This window comes from Motacilla alba, chromosome 5, assembly GCF_015832195.1.
Source record: "Motacilla alba alba isolate MOTALB_02 chromosome 5, Motacilla_alba_V1.0_pri, whole genome shotgun sequence".
In the NCBI taxonomy this organism is placed as follows: domain Eukaryota; kingdom Metazoa; phylum Chordata; class Aves; order Passeriformes; family Motacillidae; genus Motacilla; species Motacilla alba.
In genome coordinates, this window is record NC_052020.1 from 33,264,371 (window position 1) to 33,291,906 (window position 27,536).

Sequence of the window (27,536 nt, forward strand, 5' to 3'; positions counted from 1 at the left end):
ACCCTAAACACCAAAGGTATTCACACACACTCAGCTGGCAGTCATTGAAACATGGCATAAAAATAACATTGTGTATCACTTTAATGTCCTGAAAAGTTAATCCTTCTAAGAAATATCTTAATCTGACTAAGGAAAAACTGTAGCCAAATATTCTATTTGTTCATACTCTGCAGCTGTGCTGTGAGAGAACACCTAAGGGTTTTTAAACAATGAAAAGACCTGTTCATTTTATTATAGTATATAAATATAAATAGCCTAGAGCACGTGGCTCCTCAAGACAAAAGGTATAAGTGCTATAATTCTCTCATTACACCATGAAGATTGGAATCACACAGCCCTTTATGGCTACAGACAACAGCTAATCAGTTAATCAAAGATAAATCTAAACAAATAACTGGATGTCAAAGGTCATTAAACTTACCTGACAGGCAGATGTATGTTAAATATTCACCCTGACCCCCAGTAGCTAGAAAAGGAATCTTTTTTTTTGTTCTTCTTTTCACTTGAATAGCTCCCAGCATCCTTTCATCATGTGGGGCAAAAATCTCTTTGCTGATTGCAGATTTGGCATTCATTGTAGATCACAGGTATAGCAGACTGGTGCTCTCTAAAAATAAAATCATAAATATAAAACAATATTAGAAACTCTAAAGTGTCAAAGTTCACTTACTCAGGCATTAAAAACTCTGACCTTCAAAGAAAGTTTCTAATGCCTCAAAGAATTTAGAAAATAATTTCATATTTGTAAAGGCAGAATTTCCAAAGTATTTAAGTGTCTTCACTGAAGGTGTTCTCCACACTTCTTAAATTTGCTTATACAAGCTTAGCTTATTTTGGGCAGAAGCACTAGCACTTCAGTATGTTGCAAAATCTTCTCAGAGAAACACCCTGTTTAACTTCATGCAGCATAAAAGCTTCATTAATTCCCCTCTGATAACTGAGGGAAACTCAGATCTGTGTCCCACATACACAGGGAAAGCACTGCAAGGGCACAGGGAAGGAGGACCGTGGTTGTGCTGGCACACAAGAAGTCACGTTCACAGAGGACAGAAACAGCTTCAGACTTGGTGAGACTGTACCTTCAGGAGCACTGCTCCTAGTGACAGCACTCGATTGCACAGCTCTTGCACCTCTTGGCAGCTTTACCATCTCATCACCTCAACCCTGGAATTACTGACTGGGCAACTGCACAGGAAACAGTGTCAGAGACACCATCGGGGTCAATGCAGACAAAACCACACCTCTACTTTTGGGCTGTGTAATTTTGACCCAGGTCAGTTCCTCAATGTGTTTCGTAACAGCACAGTTGACTTAGGAGAGACATTTGTCTCGGGAGAGACATACACATTCATAGAGGAAAAAATTATTGTAGAGAACAGGGAGGGAGAAGGGAAGCTGCTTAGTCGCGCACATCCCAAAAAACAAACCTCACCGAAGCTTGGAGAAGAGCCTAACTAAAGGAGGGAGAACTCAGAAGGTACATTAACAAGTTTTGTGGAAGCTGTAACCCCAATTAGTTCTGCACTGAGGTCTTGTAACACATACACAGGCCCCCATTCATGGAAACTGCTGAATGACACCTTTAATTGTTCCAATGTAATGACACTCCAATACACACACATTAATTTACACATTCCTGTATTAGTAAGACTTTCAAGCTGACAGATTTTTTTGACATCCTTAACTTTCTTAGTATGAAGACGATTATACTCAGGCCTGAACTACATGATAATTCTGCCTGGGATCACTTGATATTTGCCATAATATAAAATAAATGTAAATAAACTACAGTCAAATTAGATTATGAAACCAAGAGGATTACTTATCCATTATTTTTTTGTGTGCACACTACCAGCAAGGTCTTAACACTTTCAGTCTCAATGTTTTGTCACTATTTTTGACATTCCCTTATCTTAAAAAAAAACTACACATGAGACAGCACAACTTAGTCCACACTGAATTCACCACCTGCTAATTTTGGGATGAAAACAGTGCAAAAACTGTGCCAAAACAATCTGTAACAGCATACATCAGTTAGCAACACTGAGTTATTTGAATTCTGACATGTTTTAGCATCAGATCATTTTACATGAACCTTTAAAAAAGTGAATTCGATTAAAAAATTATCTCCATCAAAAGAAAATCCAGACCAATTTCAAGGAATCAAAGAATGCATAGCTCCTGACAAGCTGTGATCCCTTAAGTCCCAACATCTTAGTTACCTATCCTTTAACAATGAACATATTTACATGAAAACATAATCAAAAGAATAAACTTACATGGCAGTTACTTAGAAAAAAGTTGTGAAAGAAAATGTGTTGTTTTCACATTCATCACATACTTCTCTCTTCTTCTGTGTTATAGAAATATTTGCAGAGTACATCATACCAGTATTTAAACTGTTGGGACAGTGCAACTAGCTTTTCGGTTATTTTTTTTTTCTTTTTTTTAATTCAAGGCCACTGTTAACAACAATAGATTTAAACACACAGACCTCCTCCTGATTGAGCTAGGGACTGATAATCTTTGCAAAACTCAGACCTTCATGTGCCTAAAGAATTTTCAATGAATAGCTTTTTGGGAAAACACATGGAACTGCTGTCAGGTTAAGAGACACTCAAGTGACATTCAATTGAAAAAGTGCTTTCCAGATTGCAATGATCTGATGCTGTTAATTCTGCAACTGAGTTGATGAATAGATGTTTTCAGACATTTTCTGATTGGTCACGGACTGTGAAATAAAATATGACTTCAAAGATTACTCAGGGATGTAAAGGCTTCCTGGATTAAGAGAAGATGCAAATTTTTCTTACCTACAGTATCACAAAATGTTAGTGGTTTATTGCTGCATGCTGCTACTGGCTTTGGCATTAAGCTAGTTTGTATACATTTACCAGAAGCTGTACACAGACACAGTAGATACCTGGACTGTGACTGGAACTTCCAATCAAAGTGTGGACTCCTGGCTTCAGAGATTGTGATCCTTCTGTTCCTAGAACCTGCACTGACAACAGCTTCAGAAGCCATATTCAAACAATTAACCTGGCACAGTGTGTACTTGACACAACTGCCAAATCTGATGTGAAAACTGACACTAACACAAACCACAGAAGCTCATTTATTTAAAGAAGAAAATAACTAACTGTGCCTGTGTACAAACAGACTTCTGAGACTGAGATGTCAATATGGTTTAGATGAAGTTGTTTTTCATAGGTCAAAAACTCAGCAGCTGAATTCAAATAAGCAACCTTCTATGCACTAGTAGATGTATGCAGAAGACCTTTGTTTAAATAAGTAAAGCCTTCCAATGTTCCCTGTTTTCACAAGTGGAGATAATACAATCTCTGGCAGTTTTTTTAAAGTTTTACTTAAAAAAAAATACATACATACATATATATATATATACACACACACACACACTTCCTCAAGGAACGTAAGTTTAATTTTTTCCTATTCTCAAATAAAACTCTCTTTTCATTAAAAAAAATCCAAACCCCTGCCTGTACATGCACAACTTCATGTTGTATATGCATATTTCTTTGCACAATTATATTTTCTCTTGGTGCACATTCCAGGACAAACCATCAGCAGTTTCCACTCAAGGCCCGTATGAACTCATGCACTGGAACAGAAACTTTTTCCTCCCATTTGTACTCAAATACAAAAAAAAATCCTTAAAGAAACTTTGTTGGAGGACCTCTGAGCACTCTCAGACAGTGCATTACTGCTTGCAACATTAACCCCTTTGAGGTAAGGGGGATTTAAAAGTTCCAGTAAACCTAAGAGTTCAGAAAGAGACCACATTTCCTACCTCACATGCTTTGTTCCACATATTTACTTCCACTCAAATGATTATACTGATGCTTTTGGCTCAGCAAAGACCCCATTTTTCTTCTGCAATTTTTCATTCCATATACTATAGCATTATGAAACAGGATGTCAGCATTTACACTGTGCCCCCAGCACACAAAAGAAAGAGAGGAAAGATTCCAGTGTGGATTTGAAAAAGTGCCTGCAATGCGCTGCTCATTTGCATCTTTTTACATCCTTCTCTACTACAGTTCTTCTCCATTATATTTCTATCACTAAAAACTCCCTCTGTGAACAGCTGACTATTCCTCTAGAAGTATATGAGGGGGCAGCAATTAAAGGCAATTTCTTAAAAAGAAGATTAAATAAAACCAAGATAATTAAGCTGGATTCTTAATGCATCCCACATGTTAAATAACAAAAAAACCCCAAAAACTGGACAGTTTTCTGGTCAGCCAGAATCTCAGACTGTTTTCAGGCACACAGCCAGCAAATGGCTAATTTATCTTTACACCCACATGTTTCATAGGACTTTATGCAAATAAGTGGAAAAAAGGGGATTTACAGTATCTTTGTTGAGGGTATAGGTATGCAGAAAGGAAACTAATCCTCAGTATGCAGAATTCAAATAGAAGTAAATTACAATACAAAGCAAGAGCTGAAAAAGGACGTAAAGGTTTCCAAAAAAAAAGGGAAAAATGTTCAGTATGCTAAACCTGGCTGTTTTCAAGGATCTTTAGTTTAATCACAAACAGGGATGGGCTCACAGGACAGACTAATCACTGAAATGCTGCCTGCAGTGTGAAATCATCTGAGCAACCAACTATTCTTGGAATAGTAACTCTAGCAAGCACTCAAATCTGCTTTTAATAAAGCCACTATCCTGAAAGATGACATCTACTTAAGGAAATCATTGCAAGACACTGTTGCCAAAAAAACAGCTTTTGCTATCGTGATAGTTGCCTGGTATTTACTTGCTCGAAGTGTTTAAACTACTTTGAATATTACAGGTCATCAAAATCCTGTATTTGCTATCATCTCAAACAAACAGCTAGCACAATTCTGAAAAAAGAAAAAAAAAAAAAAACCCAAACATTTAAAACCCAAGGCAACTAATTTATAAATCTTTAAAGAATAAATATCAAAACATACAAGTTTTAAAAGTTGGTTTGCAACACATTTATTAAGCATAACTTTATCCTAGAGGAATAATACCAAGTTTAATTAACTCTGCAAACAGGGATCAAATCAGTTGATCAACCTTATTCTGAAACAGTCAAGGTAAAACCTTTAAAATGCTTGAACTTGAAAAAAATAAATCAGATCATCTTCTGTCATCCTATTATCAAATCTAAATTTGTGTGAAATATTTATTTAAATTAGGACAATAGCAGCAGCTACTGCAGCAGCCAGAAAAATTCCATTACTTCCTATTAACACAGGTTTATGACTTTTAGAAGTATTTACTGAAAAAACCCTCAATCATTCTCCAGAGTTATTTGTAGGCTATCACATTCCCACTTTATTTTTTCAAATAACTTCTCAGCTAAGACTGGTTCATTTGAATAATGTAATAATTCTAAAATATGAAAATTATGAAATTGGAACTATATTTGTAGCAGTTCAAATTAGAAACAAGAAATGTGTTTTTACTTACATATGTAATTACAAAATAAACTGCCCAATCAAGCTGAATAGGACACAAGCAGTCTTCAGAGAGCAGCAGCTCCTAAACACAAAAATTGAATCTTACATGCTAAAGTAGTAACTTCTTTCTGTCCTTTAAGTGAAGGTTTATATTGTAGTCCACCTAATCCAAGACCAACACATGGCAGAATTTACTGTGAATTTGAAATACAAGCCTTAACTTTGTTTTTAATCAAGACATTGTTTGATTATGAGAATTTTGCACCATTGTTTACTGAAACCTTCAAGAAGCCTTGTTTAAGTCACTGAATTTCTCAAAAGCTCCTAGAACAAGCAAAAGAAACATGAAAGACTATATTGGCTACCATACTGTGTGGCCTGAGAATATGTGATGCTTTCAGTCAAGGAAAAAAAATCAGAGAGAAGGGCACAGTAATAGAATCTTATAGTCAGACAGAAGCAGTAAATAAATACCTCAATGCTTGACACATTTCTTCACCTGAGGCAGGCAGCCTGAGGCCCTGGGCATTTCCTATAACCTTTCACTACAAGGGGAGGTGGTTTGAATTCTGTGCAAGCAGTATGGACCTACAGATTTAAAGAGATAAAGAGCTCTGAATGGAATATGTATTTATAAAGAGACAGTAAAAAAAAAAAAAGGAAGGTACTTTTGACTTTAATTCATCTGTAACACACTCTTAAAAAAAAAATACACCTAAAAGTTTGGTACACCTTCCTCCATCACCCTGCAAAAAAACCCCAAACATCTCCTTACAAAGACAGATTATCAGGAACATCACAGAAATCCCATAAATGGGCAAGTGAGAACCAGTCCCACTTTCATGCGGAACACAGAGCAGCTGTGTTCATTTTCTTTCATTTCTGCACTCTGCTCTGCTGAGTGAAATACATACACAGAACATAATGGTAAGTAATACCTGTACTTCCTCAATGCACATGCAGCAAAAGCAGAAGATGCAGTATCACTTGCTTCTTTTGAGATTGTGGCCCTAAACTGTCTCCAAATGGTACAGAAAATTAAGTAGGAGGTGGAATAAGAAGGCACCAGAAACATATTGAGGGATGGGTTACTATATATTCCAGGACATATTTCATCTTCTGAAAAGAAAACAGCAATTCCAGACCTAGAAGCCAATGTCCTAGTAAACAGTATCACAGATCCCAGCTCACAAAAAGAATGTAATACTGAAATGAATATAAAATACTGCAATCTGGGAAAATCCAACTCAAATGTAAGACATAACATTTCTGTACTGTGATTCTGTGTGTGAATAGCTGCAGACAGTCAGCAGATTATTTTAAACAGGTGTGCAAGAAAACAAATATATATTCAAGAACTGCAGCAAATTAAAATAATTTCTGCTTATGTTTTCACAGCATTTTGGATCAAGACTATATTCACAAGAAATTAATAAAATAATAATGCAAGAATCAGTGGACACTGATTCTTTCAGGATTTCTTAACTGCCAAAAGCAGCAGTGTTCCCACGTTTCCTAAATGTGCCCTGCCCTCTAACCGGTATGAAAAGCTGGAGGTGTTTCTGCGAGTTGCCCCAGGGAGGCAAAGACATCTCAGTAGAGGTGGTACAGCCCTCTCCAGGTCTTTCTGAGTTAAGAGCAACAGCTGGAGACCCACTTAAAATCTCCTTGTAAGAATCCCACAATCTGAAAGTCATTATTATTTCAAGAATGTAAGAATTTGAAAATAAAGATGGACAACACCACATTAAACAGCACCGCCAATCTACAGAATTGTTTACAAAAGTCCATCAAGAACTTCTTGGGAAGACTGTGTTGGAGTAATCCTTTTGAAACAGGAACATTTTGAATCACACAGATTCACCAAGAAATTTAGGAACTACCAGGTTTTAAAACAAAACCACAGAGAGACCAGATTTGCATTTGTAGAAATTTGCCCTCAGGATACTGGGACATTCACAACAGCAAGAACTACTGCTTTTACATAACAACATTGAAAATCATAGTCTTAAGAGGTTAGCTTAATTCTTACGACCTTTCAGCAGTGTTTAGATCTTAAGACCAGTTATTACACTCAACCTTAGACTTTCAGGAGGGACTGTCACAGTTTCTTCCACCATTCCACACAGATTTCTTCCTCCAAACACCTCACCTCTCTAGACATTTTCACATTAGCCTACATCTTTTTTGAAATGCAGTCCTCAAGTCTGGACTCACAGCTTCATTGATGGCACCAGAGCCAACTGAAAGAACTATTTGTCTGGTCTTTGGAACAGGCTCCCCAGGTAAGTGGTCACCTCACCAAGCCTATCAGAGTTCAAGCAGCATCTAGACAATGCCCTTATCACATGGTTTAGTTTTAGGTAGCCCTGTGAGGAGCAAGGAGTTGAACTTAGTGGCCCTTATGGGCCCCTACCAACTCAAGATCTACAGACTCCTGTAAGGAGTGAATACTCCTTATACAGCTACTGCCATAAGTAGTCAAAAACAGTCAAAACACATGAGCTTCATTTCAACATCTACTAAGTTCTTCAATCTTTTTGTGGGAAACAAAAAAAAAAGACATTTGACATCTGAATAACTAATTATTCCAACTTAACAAGGAATTTTTCTATTTACTGCTTTAAGGCTATTTCTCCTACTGTACTATACTAGAGTACAGTTTTATAGTATATATAGTATATATATACTATAGTATAGTACAGTTTTATAGTCCAATTCTGTCTTTTAACCCTTGCAGTTCTCTAGGTTGACACCCACCAAAAGTCAGGAGGCATATTCTTGTGTGCCATCACTTTGGACTGTTAAAATTGTTTGAGATGTAACACAGCTTCCTTTCACTCCTCCAGTAAGAACCAGAAAGACAGCAACTCCTTAGAATACACTCCTAAATAATTTGCGCTTCTACATCTTATGCTATTTTCACGTGAACCTAATTTCCTTAGTTAATCCAACATGACTAATATCACATGAGACAGCATCAGAGGTACCATTAAAGCAGTTCCAACTTATTCACATGGCCTAATACTTTATCACAAACCCAAATCAACTGATCTGAAGTTGCATATGAGTTATGATTGCTTGTTCAATTGTTTGTCCATATTTTGGCAAAGAAAAATCACTAAAAAATATGAAATTAAAGGATACTGGTGAGAAGGAGCAGCCATGTTCCTCAAAGAAAGGGGAACTAGTTGAAAGGGCTGTAGTTTAGAACATGCACAGTTTCTTTCAGGAGTTTGTGTTGTTTCTCATTTAACTTATGACCACCCCTTGAGCATTCGTACTGGCAGAAATTATTGATTTCATTTTGTACTCCTCTTCCTTTTGACAGCATAAATGCTTCTGTGGTAGTGCAGTGAACTAGAGGAGAATTAATCCAATTTTAAGCTATCTTAAAAAAATAGTGATTACTTTTGGTTTTACTCAGATCAAGCTCCCTCATCTAGTGCACTCCACAGCTGTGTGTCAGCACATGGGAATGAAGTGCAGGTGATAAGATTAGGGCTCCCTTGGGCTCCCAGCAATGTTAGTTTACAAGGATCTTTAAACTGTACTTTAAAGAGACAACCCAAAATGTCATGTACTTTCATCAAATATTGAAATCACTGACTGAAGACATGGCATGGAGCCAACCTAGACAAAATTTTTCAAAATCAAAACTTGCTACAAAGACCCAGACTTACTAAAAAGTGCAAAAACAGGAGTTCATATGGGGCTTCTCCCTGATAAGAAAAAATGGGGCTCAAGATAGTATAAAATTTCTTGGTATACTGACTCCATTATTGGTTAGCCTAAACAGACAGGTAGCAAAAAGTCAGGTTAAAAGTCTGTCTCTGTTACACAGCTATCAGAAGTGTTGCCTACAGGAATATACAAAACAAATTATGCAATGCTATTACTGCAGTATAGCACCCATAACTACAACACACTAACTCACACCACCTACTCTGTCAAGACATCTCACAGTAACCAGATTCCGACTTATTAAGTACTGATAATTGAAAAAAACACATTAAATGGATTCGTAATTTAGTGTACAGGTTGCCAGAGAGACAGGTTATTCCTACAGCATCAGCTGAAAGTGTTTTAAAGAAAGAAAATATAAAAATCCACAAAACTGTTTGAACTGACAGCTGGCACATAGTACTCTTACCACTTGCCTTCTCCAACTAGTGTAATTCAGTACACTCTGAAATCAGGTTTTACAAATCCTCCCAGCTCCACTTCCATTCCTCCTCACATAACTGATATTGGTACAAGTTGCAGTCATCCATTAAATTAAATAACCCAAAAGAGAAGGAGGGAACAAAGTCAAGCCTCTCAGGCTAAATATTTTTAATTTTCCAAACTGCAACCTGCAACACCCACACCAGAAAAAAAAAGTTCCTTTATATTACTTTAATGCTGGAGAAAAGTACGAAAGCATAGTAATACATTGGGACAAGACAATAAAACATAACATCAAGGTATTAAAGCATTTTAGTTCATCCATCTAAGGTGAATCAACATTCCTCAGTAAATATAAAAAGGGTTGTTTTTTTTTAAATCGCTCCAAATGCCTAAGATGTATAACTTACAAGCAAAATGCATAATGCTTTTAAGAATGAAAAAGCATACGCAGTTCTGGGGATATTAAAATTCTGTAAGGGCAGACACACCTCTATGAACTACTATATGAATGTTTTTCTTGAGGGAAAACAAGCACTACGCAAAAGTAGCAAACCATCTGTTGGCAGTGTGCTGATACTTTGCAGCAGTTAAATAAATAGTTTTCTTTTTGGCAAATAACACAGTATTTCTGACATGCTGCATACTTCTTTCCAAGAATCTTCCAGCAGTTACAAGCAACACTCACTTCAAAATGGGTGAGTTCAACAAAGCTTGCAAAATTGCAGAGTGTTCTGCAAACTTAAGAAATTACCAACAAAAATAAAATGGTGTGATCCAGTGTTTTGTTCAAGGGATGTTATCATCTCAGAAATGATTAAAAATGTCATACACAGCTTCTAGCCCCCACTATTTTTGATAGTTTAGCTCTGCTCTCCTGACAGAATCCATTAAAAAAAAAAAACAAACATGACTGCAAACAGACCTCGTACGTTGAAATTTATGGGGTTTTGTGGGGGTTTTTATTTTTGGTTGGTTGGTTGAGTTTTTTTTTAAGGACTAACCTGTTCAATCTCAGAGAAAGCTGAGAGAAACCTAGAAATTTCTCCTCTCCTCTGAAGTAAGTCCTCCTTAATTATTTTCATAGTAATTTGCAATCGGTGACAGATTTTATTTTAATAGCCAGAAAGTTTCCATCCAACATAGTAATGCAGAAATTTTGTCAAGTGATAGCCTCTTGGGAAGAAGACAGTCTTCCTTCAAAATAAAAATGTAAATAAAATACCACTTGCCCCTCTGCACTCATTGCAGGGAACAAGTAGGAACTTCTTGAGGTAGTGGAAGATTTCATAAGGTTATGGATGAGCAAAAACCATTAAGTTTTAGATTAGCATCTCTTACAGATCAGTGTGGTATTAATCAATGTATGGGATACCTGTAAATCATAGTGACAATATGCAGTTCCACATTAAATTCTGAGAACAACAGTATAACAGCTCAGAGAAGGATGAAAGAATTATGGTAACCTAGAGAGCCCAAGCAAACAAAAAACATCCTTCTCTATTTCTATTCTGTCTCTTTACATCTTGCCAAGGAAGAGACTGGAATGCTTTCATTTGAAGTGAAAACATTGGGAGAATCATGTCTGTTTTGCATGCCTGAAACTAAGACAATACAACATGAGGGCATGAGAAGGTGGACAAAGGAGTAACACCTACATTTGTTAAGAAGTATCCTGTCCAGGGAGCCGGGACACAGCAGACCATACTACACAAATCCCCTGTATCATTCACTTCATACATTTAGGAGTGGTTCCCTGCTTATTGCACACAGAACTTAGACTTACAGGCACCAGGCATGGACCAATTTCACATGTCAAAGTAAGAGGGCTGTTTAAAAAGAAAACAAACCAAACAACAAACAAAAAACATGACAAAATATACAATGTATGTCTTCCTTCAGACAAATCCTAGAAGACACCAGCTCAATCAATGTATCAGACACCCTTCCAACTTAAATGTCAACTGCTGAAACTTTGCAATGAATAATTTATGCTGTCTCTAAAGAGCAGGCACAGCTATGGACCCTGAAATAATATGATCTCTCAATATATCTTCAGGCTTATAAAAAGGTAATTTTATCTACAGGCTTATAAAAAGGTAATTTTAGCACCAAATGCACACTTGATTGATAAATCAACATTTTAAAATTGAGTGGCATTTTCAATTTTCCCCTATCAGATTTGTATGTATAGTAACCGACAAGGTCCACAAATCCTCTGCAACAATTCTGTGCCAAGATCGACTTCAGACACTCCACATCATATTTTACATGACCACACCCCTAGATAAAATGGCATCCAACCAAAAGAATAAGCACATATTCCATACAGAATTATGATTTTTATTCCACAAATACATTCTGCACCAACAACAGGAAGAAATATATTCCATCTTTAACAAAGACATCTGAATACAAGGTAAGGGAAAACAACTGACAGCCACACAGCCCTGGCTGTGGTAGGCAGCCTAGAAAACAAATTCATGCAGATACAGATGTGTTAATCTCAAATCATTCTTTTTCTACTATAAACAGCCTTATGAAAATCCTCCTCCTGTGCAAAACCTAACCACCACTACACAATAATAGCAACTCATACAATTGCTCAAGGACAGAAATTTCCAGTTACAGATAGGAATACTGTTTCACAGAAATAAAACTAGTCCTGTCCTCAACCAAAAGAAGCTTTTCAGTAGCAGCTTATGCCAGATAAACTGTGGGATGTTACCAAATCAGGGGGTCAACATCCTTCATCTCCCAGTATTGTCCTGATTCATTAGAACACTCAACCTATACTAAAATTTGCAGCTGCACATTAGTATCAAAACAGTGAGACTGTGGGAGGAATATGCACTACTCTTGGCAGTAATCTACAGTTCACTGGGTTAATTCATTCTTCAAAACTTACCCTCATCTCTGCACATTCCTTTAGAACCAAGCCCTAAAATTACATTCTTAAAATTCATTATTTTTGAATCCTGAACCCATTTCAGAGAAAATGATATGTCCTGTTACAATGAACTTATAGATTCCTCTGCACAGTTTCTATAGCTTTCTTTCTTTACTCAATAGGATGCACAACCTCTACTAATCCTGACACCAGATTTTATTAAAAGCTATTAAACTACTTTGACTTATAATCCAGCAATCAACATAAGTAGTTAAAAGCAACTCCATAATTCAATAATTAACTTAAATAATTTACATACAGCACCCAGAAAATTTTAAAATTACATCTTATGTAAATCAAGAGGTGTTTTTGCTATACGTTTTTCCTTTCATATATTTTGCAGACATAGTAACAACAAAACACATAAAATTCAAAAAAGGTATCAGTAGCATTGTCTCTAGACTTGTTACTCCTCAAAATCACCGATCTTGAAATCAGCTACATTAAAAGAGAATGGTTAATCTAATAACATGAATTATTTAATCAAGCTTCACTTTACCCTTTACTTTTCATTTCACACAGTCAGTAGGTAAATAAACATGACTTTATAACCTGATACTTGGCCATTCATTAGACTTAATAACTCAAACAATTTACTTCAAACATATTTATTTCATAATGGCCAACACAACAGGCAAAGAAGCTTAAGAACTTACACGGGTGGCTTTAAATTCACAATACACATTTACAACTTCCAACACCTAAAATATGCTTGCATGTTTAAGGTATAAAGGAACTTATTAAGACAAACAATGTACTTTGAGAAACTGACATTAAGGCTCATTTCTGTGGCTTGTTGATCCACAGTGAAAACAGCACTTTGCCAACATTAAGTACATAATAAACAAAAAGCTGACTACATCTGCCTTAAAGCACTAGCTATCCAGACAGGCACCACAAGCACAGGTACAAGGAAGATAAGATGTAGGTGAAACAAATATATGTTTGTAAAAACAGTACGGATACAGCCAAAAAACTTCAGAGCAATCCCAGCTTCCAGTGAAGAAGGGATGGGACACAGAGAATATCTGAAATACCAGTAAATATCAAGTATAACTCCAAGCACAAGAGGCCCTTGATTTAAAAGCATTTGGCAAGTGACACAGTAACAAACTACTTTACCACAAGAGATTAACAAAGATGTCTCTGCATTCCAGACAAAAGCGTAAAACTTCTTTTACTCAGATAACATAACCATGTCCTAGCAGAGAGAGCCCAAACTCTACCAGAAAAAACAAACTAATAACATAAATAAGTTATTATAAAGAACTTAAGAAATAACAGAAATAACATAGGTTATGATAAAAAGGGAAGGGACAAAGCCCCACTTCTCAAAATGCTACAATGACATCAGAAAAGAAGTACATTTTACTGGGAGTACATATCTTGTCATTTTATTCAGCCTCCACAAGTTTCCTCTCATGCACTGAGGAAGATGTTTCTTTTACTGCATAAACTCCTGTGCTAGTGGAAGCCAAGCCTTGTAGCAATGCTGTGATGGCCCCGACGAGGGGAGAGAATGATGAGGAGGACTCCGTCTTATCAGAAGGCTAAATAATTACTTTACTATACTATACTATGTACATTTCAGCTAAACTGAATCTGCCATGCACTCACTCTTGCTCACAACTGCACAGAACTGCACTCATCTTCTGACTGTCTCGTGACTGTCAGCAGACAGTCCCGACACACTCACACTCTTGGCCCTGATAGGCCAAGGAAGCAAAGCATCCTCACTTTGGGTAAACAATCTCCATATTGCATTCTACTTTGGCACAACACAGGCACAGCAAGCAAGATAAGAATTGTGCTTTCCCTTCTTCTCTGCTTGTCTCACAGCTTCTCTCTGTTCAGAGGGCATGTGAATACCACAAAGCCTCTCCTACTCAGAAGCACTGAAGATGGTTCTCAGAGGCCGTACTATGGAGTACTATGTGCGGTGAAGTCCAGGACTGGGCTTTACCACACTGGACTACAGCTATGCCAGGGGCTGGCTAGATAAGGGAATGACAGAAAGACATGGGAAGCAGTTCACTCTTGTGCCCTAATAGCCTTGCCAAAGACAAAAGTAATGGTTCATGCTCCAAAAGTCTTAGGATAAGTCTTCCTCTTCAACTTCCATGCATCTAAGACATATTAACATGTATAAAATAAACTTTGAAAATTAAAACTCCCATAGAAAATCCACTCTAAAGAGGAAATAAAACTATATAAGGGCCTAATAAATGGAGCACAGGAGCCCACTGCTTAATGAGATTGTCAGACAGAGAACCACAGAGTGAGAATATATGCAAGAGACTTGGAGACAGCGCCACTGACCACCACGGTAACAAAATATCTCAAACGCTGGATCCAGCAGCTAAGGTACAAATATTAGATTCTTTTAAGGGCCTGAGACTGGATCAGTTTCTATAACAAATCAAATTTATAAAACTGTATGAAGTGTCAGGAAGGAAAGATCAAGTGCAAAAGTGATTGTGCTAACATGACTGCATGCATTTCTGCCAACAAAATTACTGATTGTTCTCACCTTAAGAACTACAGCACCAGATCTAGAGAATACAGATATAACTGCCTTGCTAGACAGTATTAAAAAACCTGCTACAACTTCTATAAAAGTTAGAAGGAATTAAGTGAGTCAACTCAATTTGACTGAGCAGCAGTCAAAGCACTGAGTCACTTCAATTTCTTCTTTTAAGTAAACAAGCTAAGCTAGATACACTAACATTTCAAAAATAAAACCTCAGAAAAGGCAAGTGCAGAAGAACACAGCTTCATTTTCAATCACCATTTTCCATCTCCTAGTGCCATAATACTGCTTTTCAAGTAATTTACAGTTAAAATCTTATTTTCTTTGAAACATTTCTGGACTACTTTTAGTCAGTCATCTCACTGTTTTTCCCCTCAATAATGGTATTTATCCATATATAAGTTTAGACCAAAACTGAATTGGCAACAACATACTACCCCTTACCACTCCTGACATTTTTAACTCTCTCTCATCACATTCAGATTGTTAACTTTTACTAGTATAGAAAGTCTTGTCCAAGTCTCTGCAATGCTTTTATTGGAGAAAAAAAAGGAAACTGCTCTCCTGGAAGACAGTTCCCAATATCATAATGGCATAAAAGTAGGTGGCCGTGTGCAAGTGTAAAAGGAGGGTAAGTTTTACTAACTTCACTTTTCTCTTCCTGGAAGTGCAGTGCAAATCCTTAAGTCTTCTGGTGATCTCATTGCGCTGAGACCAGCACAGTTCCCAAACCCATGACTCATTCCAATCCCAGCAAAAAAAACTGCTGGAGAGACAGATGTTTTGTTTATGAATTAATTCCTTCAGTACGTTCTGCTCATAATAAAAAACAATCAGACTTTACTTTGTATGCAAAAGATAAAGCATGACCATCATATTCCTGCATTACTCTTTTCTAAAGGGCTCCTCTCCAGCTCCCCCCAGGTGGCCACGAGCCCTACCAAGCCAGTCCCACCTGCGGGACCACATCCCAGCCTAGCCTCAGGCCATCCCTACAGCCCTGTGAGACCACAGTTCTGCTCAGCAGGCCTGATCCAGTCCCCTCAGCTGCTGGTGGGCTGATACCCAGCCTGGGCTTGATTTCATCCCAGGGAGGTGTCCCATGCCCCCCAACAGGCTGAGGCCACCCAACAGCCTGGACCCCAGGAAGCCCTCACCACTCCTGATGCCACAACCACAGGGAACCTCCAGCTCACAGGGCACCTGGGCAGGTTTAACCAACGTGAGAAACAAAAGATCAACTTAAAACCACCAGCAGCTGTTTGCACAAGGAACACCAGCAACAGCTTGAGTAAACGCACTAACAGGATCCAAAGCCTGTGCTTACTCAAGCCTTTTGCAGTTATTCCAAGTTCATAAGGACAGGGAAGGGAAAACAAAGAAATCAAGCAAACAAAACTCATTTTTACTCGTTTTTAGAAGGTTTTAAGTAAGGGATAGCAGACCATGAGAGAGGATACTTCACAGGGTACCAGCAAAGGACAGGCAAAGCGGTGAGAGTAGAGAAGGAAGGAAAGGCAGAACACCTAATCATTGCCTGCACACAGTAACGCAGCAGCAGTAGCCAGCTGGAGCTATTTCTTCTTCAAATAAAAAGTAATTACGCAAGATACTGCCCAGCTCAGCAGCGGGAAAGAAGACAATGTGCCTCTGAAAAGCTGTAACACTGAAGCAAAAACTTTCTGCTCATATGTGGTTAGCAAGGGCAGCAAGGACTTCAAAACCGCAGATGGAGATCTTCTGAGGGAGGGCTGCAAACTTCTGCCTGATTTGACAATGACCTAAAAAGGCTGTAGCATCTCCCTCAGTCACCACACCTCCTGCAGGCAAGCCTCAATGCACAAGGCCAAAGTAACTAATGATGTTCTTCGAAACACAGCATCACAAGGACATACATAATCCTGCTGACAAGCTCTGAGATGAGACTTAGTAGAAAAGAAAAATGATACCAGCAATTCTAGTCTAATAAGAGCACATTAAAAATTGCTTCAGTGACACTGGCAAGAAACCCAAACTTGATAGGAGGCAAAGGAGCTGCCAAGCCTTGCTAGTTCTTCCACTCTAAGTCAAGATAAAAAGATAACGACTTCAACAACAGTATGATAATTAGAGAGACAAACACATCCTTTATGTGTCAATAAAAATTCCTGGTTATTCAAATACAACAGTTCATGCATAATAGTGCTCAGACTACAACTCATCAACATTTATCAACATCCTGGGAGCATAATCCCAATCTAGTAATATGATAAACAGAGCAGGTCAAAAAGGAGAATTATGCACAAAACGGTCTCGCTCACAGTTAAGAATGGTTCTTGTTCCATAAGGGCCACCAGAAGGCAGTCATCTGAATTTAAGAAAGTCTTAAACTTGAAATTAAAACAGAAAACAAATCCTTGAACCTATAAAAACATATGAACAGAAAGAAAAAAAGTTCAAATAGTTAGCATTGCTATTGTGTACACCTAACAGTGGAATTAACACTCAAAATCAGATTTTTGAGCAATTTGTGCAGTGGTTCAAAAAAAAGAAAAGCAGTTTCACAGATACTAGAACATGTAAGACACTAGTAAGACACTAGGCTATAAGCCTCAATAAATTAATTCTATCTTTCAAAATGCTAGGTATATAAAAAATAAGACTGCAACTTCTCCCTGAACAGCTATGAGAAATTTTGAGGTACTATTTCAAAATAAACCTTGCTGAATTTCAAAGGCTTATTTTCCACAGGATTTTCCACAGGTTTGCTCCCTGTTTGGTCAGTGAATATATAAAATGACAAGCACAACTGCCCATTGTAAACAAGCACTCTTATACCCACTTATAGATAAAACAGATTCTTTACAGCATTCTCTGTTGCATAAGGATGCAACATTTTGAAATTCAAAGCAGAAAATATCAATAAAACCAAAATAAACAGGTACTAATGACAAGAAAAATTTCAGTTAAGACTTACTCATAGCAGAACACCAAAAACAATGGATCAACTTATTTCTGGTGACAGGAGAATTAGGAAGTTTTTGTTCAGAAAGAAGTTTAACTCTACTGAAACTTAAAAAATAGATTTTGAAAGCATTTCAAAAGATCCATTCCCTACTGGAGGTAACTCAAACATACATTATTTACAACTGATATTTCTCTAAGCAGTTAACACCAACGCAAGGTAACCTCCAGTGGGAAACAGAAAAGCTAAGAAGATTTTCAGAAAGCTGGGAAAGTAGGCCTTAGAAACAGAAAGAACAGAGAATTAGCTGCAGGTAGTAGTAGGTATATAGTACTGTAATGGTATTTTTTTGCCCCAGGACATGAAATCAGGAAATGTCATTGCTACATTAGTCTAAACCAAAGGAAACCCCCTTTAAGCATACAATATATAAATAAATAAATAAATGGAACAAGTAATTGCTTGGCCTTGGCTTGTTTTAATATCTTCTAGTCTAACCTACTACTAATGTCATTTATACAACTTATCCTCAGCTTCACCTGCATAATACTTCAAACTCACAAACACTGCCAGGGTGCATAAATGCATTAAAAAGTAGTAATGAAATTAGTAATCTGACATTTCAAAATCAGAAACTATTGTCCCTGTCTTGATGGATAAAATTAGTTTGAACAACATTAGAAGAAATACAGATTTATATCTTCAAAATTCAAATTTAAAACTGAAAAAAGTAAGAGCTTTCTACTTAGCACACTATAATCCTGCCATTTAGCAACTAACGTATCAAAAATGTTAAATATCTGTCCGTGCAAAGGATGAGCACTTACTTGGACATTTTTGTTGCAGAATATACAGCTCATATTTGACAGACGGACATGTCCTGTTTGCGCCATGCTTAATTACTGTGCTCTGCCAAGCATTCCTCTCTTACCTGAGCATTCCTTGTTACACACCAGGTTCATGCCTGTGCTTGTGACACATAAGCATGAGCTAACTGCAGGGCTTATGCATAAGACAAGGGTATGCAATAGACTCATAAGTCACGTGTATCCATGCTGGGATGGCTCAGCACTTTTGCAGAAAACCACAGATAGTGCAATGGGCAAAGGATAAATGGTGAACCTGACAAGTGTTTTAAGACTGACTCCTTCCCACCTGCTGAAGAGATCCCACAGATTCATTAAAGGCACTGCAAGGGGTTTGATATAATCTACAAAGAATTTGGAAAATTCATATCTATTTAAAAGTGGGATTTGAAAACTGTCACTTATACTGAAGTTGTCATTTTCACTCCAATAAAAATTCACAATGACAGCCATCAAGCATTCCCAAAGGAGAAGGAAACTAGAAACATAGAGCATATTCATAAAAAGAGGTTAGGTGAAGAAATGAAACCAGTCAAGTCTTTAGTGACAGCTGAAATCAAATGAAAAACCTAAGATTCCAACTCCTATTGAGTTTTCCCTTACAGTTAATAATTTTTTTTTTAATACAAATTACAAGTCTTTAGGCTAGGCAGAAAGCTTAATTGCTTGCTTTGTATCAAGCAAGTTCCAGACAGAAACAGACAGTTTTTCTTCTTTTCCAAAATTAGGCTTTGACTGAACAGAATTTCTGGAATGATGAAACATGCTTACCAAGCACTGTCAAAAGAGAAATTCCATGCAACTTCCTTTCGGTTTTCTTTGAATTACTGCTCATATGAATTAGTTACCTTGAAGAACAGCAAATGATATTAACTACAATGCATCCTCAAATAGTACGAAAAAGCAAGGTGCCAGTTACCACCTTCTAGCACAATACAAAACAAAGAGGTTATCAATCAGCAGAGAGCACAACTCTTCCTTCAAGCCAGAGCAGCAAAAGATATTATCAACTTCACTGACAAACTGTAACATTTTAAGTAGTCTAATATTACAAAATGCTCCAAAATGCAAAATAAAAAAAAAAAAATTGAATGGTCAATCCTAAAGTAATGAGTAGTAATACTGTGCCAAGTCCATAAACAGAGGCAAACTGAAAGTATACTGAAATAAAACACTAGATTTGAAAACTTCACATTCATATCTTGTATCCTGCTGTCCCACACAAGGTTCTCTCTTCCCATTTTAGTTCAGAAACAGCACTCCCCACACTATAACAGAGGGGTTAACATGGGTTTATCTCCAGTATACCCACTCTTTTAATAACCAACAGGAAAAAAAAGAAGCAAACCCATATGCAAAGGTCAGATTTCCAAGCCATTCTCACCTGAGTACAGGGACAGTATCTACAGGGGAAGGTTTCCTTTCTCTTCCTGCTCTATTTCAAAATGACCTTTCTTTGATTACCTTCATAAACTTGTTTTGCTAAATTGGAAATATCTACGAACATTGCTGTGCCCACTGGTGGAAAATGGTAGGCAAAAGGATCTTCTTCAGTCATTCTGAATCTTGAACATGGAAAATAATGCAGAAAAGAGTATCCAGAAGAGCATCCATTCTATTTCCCTAAAATGATACATAGTATCTGCACTACTAGTGAAGTCTAGAATTTAGAACAGCTCATAGAAATACTATGTATTAGGCAGCCACCACTAGCATTATGCAAGCTTCAGTGTGACATCAGTGTTCTTCTTTTAAAACTCAAACCACCAAACAGGATTGATACTTACTGACTTATGGATTAAAAGAAACTGCTTGCAATGAAGCATTTGGTTGACTTAAGAGATTGCATTTTTAGAAAATCATTTTCTGGCAGCTTCACTGTTGCACAAATTAACAGAAGATCTCAGAAATCATATTTCATAAATGATAAAAGAGGAATTGCCACCTCCACCTTAGAAAGGAAAAAAAAAATCATCCCAACTAACTTTATCAATATAGTCATAATTCTAGTGTCTGGAAGGAACAGTCTGTCTCTTACTGCAATGTTGCCTCTCATTATGCAGTTTAAGAAAAAAAGGTTTGTCTCTATGCTAAATCAGCCCCAATATCCTTTAAAATTATTATGATAATCCAGGCACATGATTATTTCATGCAAATTTCATACCACAACCTGAATACGCAGAAGTGATAATGAACTTAGCTGGTTACAAGAGATGAAATATTTTCCCAATTTATGGATCTCCAGTATGTAATTTTTTGGAGGGGAAGGAGTGGGCAGTACTATGCAGGTGATACAGAAGAAAAGGAATTAGGAGCAAAGTGTTGGATCCGAATGCCATACCTGTGGAATATTACCAGTTCTGATCCACACAAGTCTGCTTTTATTAGCTTTTTGAGTGTGTTTCCCAAAGAAGAACTAAAAAGAAATTACCTACTACCACTTTTTACATAAACTTGGTTTCAGTAAGTGCTTACACTACTTTGTGTCTGATCTTTGAGCCTGTGTCCTCAAGTTCACATATACTGGGAAACTACACTTTGGAGTATTTCAGTTTGAAGAACAATGTTTTGATGAGAAAGAGATCTAGGACAGTTTTATAGCTTTAATAAAATGCCCTCATTATTATTACTCAACAACATGCTTTCAATGACAATAGCAATTATGTAATTTTTCTTACCTTTATTTAAGAAGAGGCAGAAACCTACAACACTGCAACCACACATGACAGAAACTGGTGGTACAATCCCAATATAATTTCAAAATATGAATACAGGGGTGTAGGTGAAAGGGAGAACAACATTCCCAACTTGCTTCAAGTTACCCAAGTTTCATGAACAAATGTGAGTCATATTTCAGGGCTTTTAAATCTACACCGAACAGTCTACTTGAAATTAACATGTTATTCTGGCTATCTCTGCTGTAATTGACAATGAAAGATTAATTTCATCTTCCCTTCAAGCCCGTGTAATCTTTTTTCATTTGCAATTTATCTACACCCCAAAGATATTAACCAGTCTTCAGCCCTATTCCCACGCTATACTATTGCTGGGACCAAAAACTACGGAATGTTTTCCTACAGTGCTTTCAAACCCAGTCAGCGTGGCCTCTGAAGCTCTCACAAGAAGATTACCTCATTCTCTCTTCCCTTGTGCTGCGAAGACGATGCTAACTGCGCTTCACACACAGAAAGAACTAGGTTCTTCAAACATCACCAGGTTTTCTCTGCCTTCTGTTAGGAGAACTCACCCTTCCCAGGATCTTATCTCCCAGTAGTCAGGAGGGCAGTACAGCTGTAATCACACTGAGGAGATGTGTTTTCAATGTACCAGTACATTTGGTGACTTTTAAGTTTACTCTAAGACCTGTCAGGTTTCCTAAAATAACGTACATATGTTTGCTGAGTGTTCAAATGTGCGCAGTATTCCTTCTAGTTTTTGCAGATCTATTAACTGCTTCAAGGTATCTAACACCCAGTAAGCCCAAGTTGCAAACACCAGAGGAAAGGCATAAATGGAAACTCAAATTGCTTCTCACCTATCACCAAAAGTTCCTGCTCTTCTACAATCAAAGCAGATAGCCTTGTTAAATAAACTATGTAAATCGGATTCAAGATCAAATGCAAATGTTTACTGTCTTTTGTCTTTCCTGCTATACAACAGAACTATTTACCGCTCTGATGCCTTTTCACAACTGTAATAAGAACGATTCAGATCTAGTACTTCCTTCTACACAGCTCTGGCTTCACCAGAAACACAATTCCCTCCTCTTTTCATTCCTGGAAGGAATCAAAAATATCTTAACTCAGGGGGTGCAAGCCCTGTTACAACACAACAACACAATGGCAAGGTTAGAGAAATGTGAGAATGCACACTGAAGTCAGAAGGAAAATATTTTTAAGCAAATCTGCATCAACTAGGATCTTGTCCTACAACTGTTAAAATCTTATCCAGATTATTGTTATTAATACACTTCTGTGATCAGTACTCTTCACTGAAGTATGCACGGCATTCTACACCTTGTTAAATATCAAGGTTTTTGTTTTTGATTTTTGCTGGTAGCTTAACACTTTCCTTTGAAATCTTCTCCTTTCAATATTAAGCTTTCACACTAATCATGCTGTAACCTGAATAGGCAACCTGATGCAACTAGAATCTTTTTAACCACCCATACCTGTGTGAAATTTGGCAAAGGAATGGAACAGAAGATAAAAGAAAGGCAACCCAAATATGTAACACCAGAACAATGAGAAAGAAACTTAAGAAAGAAGAAAACAAGAAAAGGAAGGGAATCCCTACTAATTTTTATATAAAGACAAATGTGCAACAGTGACAGGACAGACTTAACAGAAAGGAGAAATGTCTTCCTCCAAGATGAAGAAGAAAATCAGTAAGTGTCACCCATTCAACAGAAACCCAGAATCCTGTGAGGCACACAAGTATCTTTAATGATGTTCTGTGTTCAGTATGTTCAACCACTGGAGAAATCCCTGAGAGAGATCTTCAGGACAAGTAGGTAAAGCCTCACAGATAATTACTAATATTCAAGAGCTCTTTCAGTAGCTTTCCTATCATGCAAGGATTCAGGCATGCATTTTATCATAGATGTTATCACTAATAGAATACATTAAACACAGTATAAAAAAAAGACAAAAGCAAAAAAATCCAAATGAACCAAAGATTTTCCATACCCCACAGAGATAAGGCAGACCCGTTTGATTTTGCACACATTCACTTTGCAAATAACATTTTCATCCTTACCCAGTAAGTATCAGCTATCATGTTACCATCACAACAGTTTCTCAGGGTTGCCTATGAAAGTTCCAGTCTTCAAGCAAAACAACCCACCCAGAAACTCAAAGGTCTGAATCCAAGCCTTGGTAGATACAAGAAATACTAAAAAAGTTGATTGGGGTTTTTTAATAGTGAGTTTACATGCAATGCAGATGTACAGTATACATTTCAGGGGTAATGCTGAGTCAGAATATGAACTAACAGCCCTTATTCAGCCTGACAAGTACAGCAAGGCCACCAGTGAAACACACTCTATATAGATAGGAAGTTTCAAAAAAAAGAGACCCACTAAGCAATATCCTTATTAGGGTCTTAGTGCACCCTAAATGGAATTTACATGGGCTTTCTTCTGGTCATTTATCACTAAGGTAGCTAAACTTAGTCTTCCACAAGTTAATATACTTTCTAGAGTCCAATAGAACTAATCACTTTTTAAAAAGTGGGATATTATCAGGATTGCAGTAATTACAAATTTTTACTATTCCTGTCTACATGTTAGAAAGTTTTCAAAAATGAAAAGAAGAGTCAACTACATTTTAAAAGTTCATATCCCAAAATACTTTGGTCAGAGAGAAAAAGAGGGAAGGGGAAGCTTAGGGTTTTGTTTCTTTCTTCAAAAAAATATTCACATTACTCCATTTGCTGAAAAAAGAAAGAACCATTTCATTTGCAAAGTACACAAGTGTTACTTGACTGCAAGATCTATCAGTATTTTAGAACTTTCTGTCTCTCCAAGAAAATTTCATACAGAAAGGTTTGCAAGGACAGGCAACTCTGTAAAAAGATCTATAATAAAGGAGCCATGAATGTAAGCACATAGCACATGGTACAAATATTCTTCTTACAACTGCTTAAAAGGCTTTCATCTAGCTTTTACAAGGATACTAATTTCTCAAAAGCTACATCATTATACGAGCTGCTTCTAAATCCTCATGAGAAAGATTTTGAAATTAAGAAAGAGAGTATTAAGTGCATTCTGTGCTTTTATCTACTATGCCTACTGATGTTTCAGTCTTTCTTCAAAGAGCGATCTTTTGTACAGCCATCTGCACAGCAAGTAAAGAAAGCAAGAGATGTTTTCCCAAATAAAGATATCACAAAACTATGGGTATAGCCCTAATAACCAGATGCATACTTGGAATTCTTTGCAACTCATTGGTTTTAGTTGCTCGCTCAGCTTGACAATTCTAGCATCATTTATACTTGAGAGACTGTTTTATTACTGTAGAAAAGAACAATTTCATAGGACCCCCAAGAGAACTGAGAGATTTCCATTTGGAATCAAGCAAGGATCTACTGCTAATAAACGTTCCAAAATTCTTTTTCCCTCAGATGTCCATTTGGGCCAAAGACCGAAACAAAAAAAACCAAAATATTGTCGTTATGCAGAGATACAAATTCATCTCTTAAAAAGCAAAGATCTCAGGTACACATGAATATGCAATTAATTTACAAATTATGTATACTAAAGATAACCTTTAACCAATAATTTGAAAGAAGTACAGTAGAAAATTCAAAGTATTATATATATACTGCCCATACCTAAAGTGCTCAGACATTTTAGAACAATGAAAAATGCCAACCAGAAGTGGAAGCAGGCCTTCAGTGTCCTGTAACTTGTAATACAGATAATCCTACACTGAAATCAATTGTCCCATTCAATGAAAGACTAAAAGATAACAGATGCATTTATCCTGCCTATGAATGTACATTACTCACATTTTAAGCTTAATTAAATACAGAATACTCTGCACATAATAAAGTATATTAGACTTGCCAGCACCATACTGAGGCAAACAACCACCCACAACTTCATATTTGTCTTTTTCTTTTCAGTGACCCTTCAGCACTGGCAAAGCATTGGCTTCTTTTGTTCCACAACAGAATAAGAAGCAACCATTTAATTAGAGATCTAACATAATTCCAGGTACTTCTTTATTCTATCTATACTTCTTCAGGCTTTTCATTTTAAGATGTTCAGAAACTAGTTATCCAGCTCTGCTAATTTAAAAGCATTTATTCCTAACAGCTATTATTTATTCAATGTGTGTGGAATATTTCACATCCTGTCACAGAGTGTAATAAACATATCTGGAAAGATCCAGAACATACCACAGTGGCATTCATAGAACACTTACCTTTCATGCCTTATCATCAATCACTTTGCTGTTTCATTTAAAGTATTCAACTCAGAAGAAACATTGTGAAAGGGGAGTAGAATTGAAAGCAGAGGGAAATGGAAACTACAAAGTAAGTCACAAAACAAAACTGCAGAACTACGGAATGTCTTGGCTTGGAAGGGACCTTAAAGATTATCCGGTTCCAGCACACATGGTTGGCTCATGTCCAGCCTCTCAGCCAGCAGCACCCCCAAGTCCTGGGCAGGGCTGCTCTGGGTCTGTTCATCCCCAGCCTGTGCTGATATTGGGGCTTGCCCCAACCCAAGTGTAGCACCAGCACCTGGTCTTGTTAAAACTCAGGAGAATCCCACTTCTCAACCTTGTTCATCCCCCTGAAGGGTATCCACCTCTTCAGGTTTGCCATCCACACCACTCAGCTTGGTGTCATCTGCAAACTTGCTGAGGGTGCACTCAATCCCTCTGTCTGTATCAATGAAGAAGATACTAAATAATACAGTTTACTTGTCACTGAGGTCCCTCATCCCTGAGCCCTTGACTGCTACCCTCTGGATGTGACCATCCAACCAATTCCTTATCCATTTAACAGTCCACCCAGAAAATCCTTCTCTCTCCAATTTAAAGAGAAGGATGTTGGGGAGGACCATGTCAAAGGTCCAGATAAATGACATCTGTAGCTTCCCTTGACCACTGACGGAGTCACTCCAACACAGAAGGCCACTTGATCAGACAGGACCTGCCCTGGCTGCGGTCATGCTGGCTGTCACAAGTCACCTTCCTGTTCTCAATGTGCCCTAGCATGGCTTCTAGGAGCATCTGTTCCATGACCTTCTCAGGCACGGAGGTGAGGTTGGCAAGTTAGTAACTTCCAGGATCCTCCTTTCTATCCTTTTTCAAGATGGGCACAATCCTTCCCCTTTTCCAGTCATCTGGGTCATATCTTACTCTTCCCAAAGTTAATTTGTTTCTAAGATAAACTAGAGAAGTATAATTATTTAAACGAGGAAATAAGAACATGAAGAAAGGTGACAACTCACCTATAAATCATGAATAAAGTTGAGAACTCACCTATAAATAGAGGAAATCAATCTCTAGTCAACATTCTTTGACCAAAGATGCCAAAGTTAATGTTTAAACTGACACATGACAGGAAAATACACACCTATTAAGGCCCTTAAGGATCCCTGGGGACTGCTAAATAAGGTTTGAAAGACAACAGCCTCATGATTAAAATCATGTACAAAGGTTGCTAAGACAAAAAATAATGAGAAATTAGGAAGAAACAGACAAAATTATAAAGGCAGAAAACAAAGAGTGACATTAGAAGGAGATTAGACACAGCTGAGACCATGCTACAGGAATAATCCTTGTCCATGGAAGACAGATGAACCAGTGCTACTGGTTCATTAATCAGATAAATACCTCCCATAGCTCCCACACCTCAGAAGACAACTCATTGCACCTCTCTGTGTTTCAGTGGTACTGAACTCTCAATTCCTCCCATCTCAGACATGTTTTTAGGGGAATTGCTGCATTTCCTGGAAGACCTCTAATATCTCTTTTCTATTTTCAGGAAATTTTATTCAGCATAACATACTACAATACATTCTATCACAAACTGGATTTCACTTTTCTGATCCCTACTGTCCCCTCCTCAGCATAGCTCACTGAGTGAAATAAAAAGCATTTTCCT

General features: G+C 37.3%; 1 protein-coding gene across 8 annotated transcripts in view; it reads right to left on the reverse strand.

Annotated features, from left to right (window-relative positions):
- Window positions 1–27,536, reverse strand: part of STXBP6 (syntaxin binding protein 6) — a 95,403-nt gene that overhangs the window by 57,449 nt on the left and 10,418 nt on the right. For 6 of the 8 annotated variants that reach the window (XM_038137539.1, XM_038137535.1, XM_038137533.1 and 3 more), the window contains one exon: window positions 422–607. In XM_038137539.1, coding sequence (XP_037993467.1) covers window positions 422–575 — 154 coding nt within the window. In that variant the 5' untranslated portion in view covers window positions 576–607. Of the gene's footprint in view, window positions 1–421; window positions 608–5,931; window positions 6,046–17,404; window positions 17,428–27,536 lie in introns of those variants that run through there. The other 2 variants (XM_038137536.1, XM_038137538.1) reach the window with 2 other exon arrangements.